At 40.6% G+C, this 6,613-nt stretch overlaps 1 protein-coding gene across 1 annotated transcript in view; it reads right to left on the minus strand.

Moving 5' to 3' along the window:
* LOC131224959 (kinetochore-associated protein KNL-2 homolog) overlaps nt 1-5,049 on the minus strand; it is a 50,089-nt gene extending 45,040 nt beyond the window's left edge. Inside the window, exons 1-3 of the mRNA XM_058220395.1 lie at nt 4,945-5,049; nt 4,773-4,858; nt 51-195 (exon numbers count right to left, since the gene is read on the minus strand). Coding sequence (XP_058076378.1) covers nt 51-195; nt 4,773-4,858; nt 4,945-5,049 — 336 coding nt within the window. The remainder of the gene's footprint in view (nt 1-50; nt 196-4,772; nt 4,859-4,944) is intronic.
* Between the last annotated feature and the right edge of the window lie 1,564 nt (nt 5,050-6,613).

Here is a 6,613-nt window from a genome sequence, read left to right on the forward strand (position 1 = left end):
TAGATACCCGTAAATGAAACAAGCAGATAGTCGTAAAAGAACTTACAAACCTCAGGAGGAAACCCATTTTGATGGGTACGTGACCTGTTTATGAGACCCTGAATCATAACCGTGACCCCATCTGCAGTCTCGAGAGTGAAGGCATCATGTCTCTTTACAATTGGTGAAGAGAGAAAGACTCTCGCTGCCTGCTGCCTGTGGCATGAGAATAACGAAAAGTTCAGTAATGAGAAAAACTAGGGGTAAGTTCCATGACAAGGAGAATTTATTGCAGCAAACTGCATACCGGGGTGGGTGGGTGGGCAGGTGTGGCATCCAACCCGTCTGCTCCACCGTAAAAATAGGATTGCCTAAAATCAGGCCGGCCCAATGATCTAGGAGGCCACCACGTGAATCTAGAGGTTTCTGCATGGTGTTTCATTTTTTATGGTGTGGCCCACCAAGATATTTGGTAACAATATTGGCCAGCATATCTAGGAGTTGTATCAGCCGATACAGCTCTGTAATGCCTTTTTTTCATTTTTTGCATCCAAAAAAAAAAAAAAAAGAAGAAGAAGAAGCAAGGAACCCAAAGTATGTATTCTACTTTGGTTTGGACATGTATTTGATGGTGCAATGGACCATTCTTTGGTAAGAATGCTATCTGGTTGGGCAGTGTCAGCTTGATCTGTTGAAAGTCAACCAAATAGGCCCTTATCGAACATAAATCAAGATTGATTTGGTAAATTAGGGCCTGTTGCATATAAATACGACAAAAAAATGAAAAAACAAGTGATGGTTTACCCCTTCTTAATGACCTATGGCCCTTAAAAGAGTGGATTGGCGGAAAAGGATTCTTGTAGCCAACCCCAATAGTTGGGACAAGGCTTAGATGATGATGTTGTTTACCCCTTCAGATATTCTCAAAATGGTCCACTCCTCCATTAATCAAATCCCATTGAAATTGTGTTTTGATCCTCATAATAGGCCTAGATCAAGTTTAAAATTAGTTACTAAGCTTCATGGTTGAAATAAATAAGAAGTGTGAAACAAGAGAAAAATTGAAATAAAAACTTCCATAAAAGGCCCCTTATAGCGTATGGGCCTGTAACAATTGTATCGGCCCCATAATTGTGCCAATACAGGGCATATCAGTCCATATTGGCCAACATGGCCATTTTTTAAATAACGAACCAATTCACCCTCGTACCGCGTAACCAGGGTAACCGTTTCCTTTAGGGGTCGTTTGGATGCCTGTAAATGGTTTAAGTTGTAAATGATTTACACCTGTAAATCATTTACAGCCAATCTTGTTTGGCTTTAAGCTCTAAATAATTTACCGGTAAATGATTGTTTGTGTTTGGATAGTATGTTAATTGTTTAAGTCCTGTAAATGGAGAGCCAATCTTTCCATTTATAGCTGTTAGGCTGTAAATGGAGAGCTTGTAAATGAAATCCGATCTTTTTTGCCTATAAATGAGATGGGGATAAATGCTATAAATCGTTTACAGCCTGCAAATGATTTACAGGCAAAAAAGGCCATCCAAACACAGAGTGTAAATGAATTACCTGTAAATCATTTACAACTTGGCCCATTTATAGGCCTCCAAACAACCCATAATGATCAATTCAGCCATAACATAACCATTTTTTAATACCATGGGCCCACCTGATGATTGGATCAGTCTAATTTCGAAGATGTCCCAATTCTATGGTGGGTTGGCCCTGCTAAACAGGTTGGATGACATACACGCACCATATTGGGCCCCACACAAAGCTTGTTGCATAAAATTCTCATCTAATTTCTACACTTAAGATCCTACATGTCACCCTCGACATGTGGAGAGTTCTGATGGGGTAGATTCAAGCCCGGGGAAAGATTGAAAATGCATTCAAATCTATCTATCGAAAATAAAAACACCCCAAGGGGCTGTTTGGATGCATGTATCTTCTGTAAAATGTAAGAAATCTTACAGTTTGTGTTTGGGGGAGAAATGCTATAGGTAACAAAGTCTTAACCCATAACTTTGTATCAGGTAAGATTGCAAGAAATGCAACAAGGGAATTAGGTGTTTTTCAGTCACAGATTACTTCGTTACAGGCAACTGCTATCTATTTCAAATTTAGGAGAGGGACGTGGAAACATAGCTGCATCGAAGGTGCACCTACCTGCTCTCTCTCTCTCTCTCTCTCTCTCTCTCTCTCTCTCTCTCTCTCTCTCTCTCTCTCTCTCTCTCTCTTGGAAGTTCAAATATAAAGATTCAAGCACTTTCAAGTTTCAAGGAAGATAGCTTATTGATTTTCTACGATAATAAATAAATAGCTTGTTGATTTTGTTGTTACTTCTTACTTGTTAACTACATTGTTAATTGTTAATAAATTGATGTTTAATTGATTTTATTTCTCTCAAATGTATTTTAAATATGTAACTTATAAATAAATAAATAAAATTATATTTTTTATATTTTTTGAAAAATAAAATTTTATATGTGTGTGTGTGTTTGTGTGTGTGTGTGTGTGTGTGTGTGTGTGTGGTCGCATATGCGATTGTGCAACTGAATATGCGCATAGGCATATGTGATCGCATATGCAATTCGACAACATTGCAATAGCCAGATGGCTACTAGTTGGTGCTTTATGGGCACCATGTTGTATGAGTTTTATACATGTCGTCCATCCATTTTTCTAGATCGTTTTAGGGATTGATCCAAAAAATGAGGCAAATCTCAATCTCAGGTGGACCACACCGCAATTAAACAGTAATGATTGAATGTCCATGATTAAAAACCTCCTAGGGCCCACTATAATGTTTATTTGACATCCAACCTGTTGATTAGGTCCTAAAGACCTGGTTGAAGGGGAAAAACAAATATCAGTTTGATCTAAAACTTTTGTGGTCCCCGAGGAGTTTTTAATGGTGGTAAGTTTTGAATATGGATTGTTGAACTGATGGTCTCAATGTCGATTGGGGAATGCTCCAAAATTGTTCTCGATTAGATGGTCCTAACCCTTTGATCAAGGGTCTAGATCACTGAACAATAGGCCCCACATGCATTGAATCAAAACCATCATCAAATTATTTGTCTACTTAAGCACTTAGATCCCAAAATCTGATTCAACTCTATATGTTGGGGTGTTTAGGTTCCTTTCGAATCGAGCAGATCCTATCCATACGTTCCTTCATAGTGTCCCCTAACCAACGGCATGTATGGTTGGAGAACATGGTTCCTAAATAGATGGTTATTTTGTTGATGTAGTTTTATCTTTAAAAGAAAATGGGATTTTTAGTTCCCTTTTGCATACCTTAAGTTTTTTCCATGTTACATGTATTTCAAATACATGAGCCCATTTGTAGGGCCCACCTGATGATTAGTTTAGTTTAAGAATTAGTCCAACCATTTATCTAGATGGGCTCAATAAAATGACATACTTTTATCTAAGCTTTCTTATGTGTCAATCTGAATTTTAAACGATTTCGTACTTCAAGCTCTGGTTGGTGTGAATCTACAGCTACTTACTTGTAACTAACTTACAGGTTATCCAAATACAAAAACTAAATTACCTGTAAGTAAGTTACAGCTTACATCCAAGCAGGATTACCTGAAACTTTCTTTCACCTATAAGTAAGTTATTTGTAACTTACAACTTAAAAAACTTAAGGGTCATTTGGATGCCCGTAAAGTGCTTTAGTAGGAATTTGTTTACCGGTAATCAAATTACAGGGACTGTTTGGATGGCTATAACTGCCTGTAATCAAATTGCATGCTATAATAAGATTACAGCCTTTAGTTGTAATCTAAAACATGAGAAAAAGTCATGTTTCAAATTATAGGAAAAAGGATTTCGGGTAATCAGATTACAGGAAAAGGGATTTCAGGCAATAATATTATATGAAAAGGGATTTCAGGCAACAGCTATAATTTTTTAAAATTTTCAAACCAGGGAGAGTTGCGGATCATCTTCCAATAGTTACAAGGACCCAAAACTATAAAAGTAGATGAAGAGGAAGAAGAAAAAGAAGACAAATAGCTCTCTCTCTCTATCTCTGTTACCATTGCTAGGATTGAAACTTCTCATACGTTGGGATGTTGTCAAACCTTAGTACTGTGTTTGAATTGGTGGGCCCACTTCTGTGACCCACCAAAGGATTTGTTTACCATAAAAATCGGCCACATGCTTTATTGATTTGGGCTTATCCCAATGATCTATCTTACATAAAAATCTTATATCTCCTTTAATTATTTTTAAAGTATTTAACACTCCAAGCTCCGTTGCGAGTGAATACCTAAATACAGGTTGTAAACAGATTTCAAGTTATCCAAGCACAGAAAAATGTTTCTAATCAGATTACAGCTTAAAGCCAAACAGAACTGCATATAAACACTTTACACCTGTAATCAGATTACTTATAATTGGATTACAACTTAATGACTTTAGCGGCATCCAAATGACCCGTTACAGGCATCCAAACACGGCCTAAGTTAAATATATAACAAGATGCGTGTATACATATATATACATAAAACACCCATTAAGAAAACCACTTAACAGTCTATATTCGACTGAAACATGCGGCCCACCCAATGAGTGAACAGCTTGATTTTTTCCAGGGCATCTTCACAGTGGTGCTGACCTAATCAATGGCACAGATATCACAGATGTGTGCCAGGGATTCTTGGCCACAACACGCATGCAGTGGTGCCCGCCTGCTAAGCAGGCCCAGGCATCACACGTGCTCCACACTAGCACACGTGCCACGAATCACCCTTTGCAAGAGGAGAAGCATAAAGTACCATTTCATCGTCAACCCTCCAACAGCTAATCTCTTCCCCCCGCAATTGCTTTCAGTTTTCACCAGCCACCAATCACCCAAACAAACCTAACCAAAAAACAAGAAGAATGTGAAGAAGGAGAAACCCTAGACCAGAACAAGGAGATCATGTGAGAATGAGAAGAAGGGCTTACTACTTTTTGGAAAGAGGAAGAGGCTGGGGTTTTTAAAACCGGATTTGAACTCGGGTGGGCGGTTCTGTCCGCGGGAGTTGCAGAGGAGAGATCATTCTTTTCCATCTCGGGAGTTGCAGAGGAGATGGCTTATGCCGCTGCAAGCTTATTCCCCATCTGATTTCAGACTGATATCTGAAGGGGGGGGTTTTGGGGGAAATGGCATTGGCGGGAAGATCTAGTGCTAATGTCCCGAGCTGGCGCGTGTCGGAGTTGGCCCGTTTTGGGAGGACTGGGGCTCAAATACTGGGCCCCAAGGCCAGCCCGGTGCCTTATATTTATGCCCATTTATTAATCGAGCGAGGCTCCAGCTGCATATAAGAGCCCGCACGCACCCCAAAACCGACCTACCCCATCCCATTTATGGCTTCAAAGGCAATTTTGTCAATATCATCATGCATGATTGGGCATGCCAGACCAACACCTCTTGCAGCAAAGAGGGTTGGCGGGCGCTTGTTCCTCACCTAGGCCATGCATAATCATCATAGGCTGAACTCAGGTCTGTTTGCTTTGGCCTGTCACAGCTCTAGGCTGAAATTTTACAGGCTGAGGTTATACAAAACTTGGCACAGGCCGAGCTTGTCCAGAGAACTTGGTCAGGCCTAATCCCAGCCTATATCACCCTTGTTATGTGTGAAAATGGACTGGCCAGGGACGACCAATATGACAATATATAAGGATTGACGACAGCAGCCCGGCTCTAATGTTTTGGCCCAGCCCCTGCTTGAAGATTAGTGTTGATGCAGAAATCCAATTAACTCTCGTTGGACCTTCAAGTACTTGCATATGAAACAACAAAGGAGACCCTGGCTAGAATAGGCGGAACCTCCAATGTGTAAGTTAGAATCAAGCAAACTAAATCTAATAGAGTCAAGGGTTTACTTGTGTGTACCTTTCACTGTAGATGGGACCTCTATTTATAAGCCAAGAGTCGATTACGTGGAGAGAAATGCTCCCTAAATAGTAGGCGTTGATGGCGACCATTTCTCAACCATTTAGTGAGATCGTCGGCGATGATAAGATCAAGTGGTCGAGCTCTGAAGACAAATATGGTCAGAGGTTGAGGTCGAGCATCCGAACCAACCTCAGGAATCAATCCTATTGCCATTTTGACGATGATTTTCCTGGACTGGGCACTCTGTAGGCTATGTTGGTTCTTCTTCCAATATAACTCGACCTTCTATCGAGTGCTTGGGTCGTGGTCATATATCCGTGCAATAGATCCAAACTGCCTTCATCTGGGACCTTAACGGTGTCTTAAAGGCACCAAGGATAACCATCATCTTATCATACAGTGTAAAGACTTCTTTATAAGTTTCGAGCTGTGCAGCTCCGCGTACGGGATTACGACTCGGATGACCTTCAAAAGACCTCAGCAGGAGCTCAACGGGAGCTCGAAAATGGATGGGACCATGAAAGAGCTTACAGCTCGGCCCCTTTCACACGAAGCGGGGTTACTTCATCTTCTGGTGGACGAGGCCATCGGGCGGGCATATCTCATAGTGTTGGATCAATACTACTCCGACCTTTGAGGAGCTCATTCGTTATGGTCGACACTAGCCGACCACGCAACGCACACAGATATCCGAGTTATACTCGTCTTTCTGATCAATTCATTTTTACCCATAAC

The sequence above is a fragment of the Magnolia sinica genome, chromosome 14, assembly GCF_029962835.1.
Source record: "Magnolia sinica isolate HGM2019 chromosome 14, MsV1, whole genome shotgun sequence".
In the NCBI taxonomy this organism is placed as follows: Eukaryota; Viridiplantae; Streptophyta; class Magnoliopsida; order Magnoliales; family Magnoliaceae; genus Magnolia; species Magnolia sinica.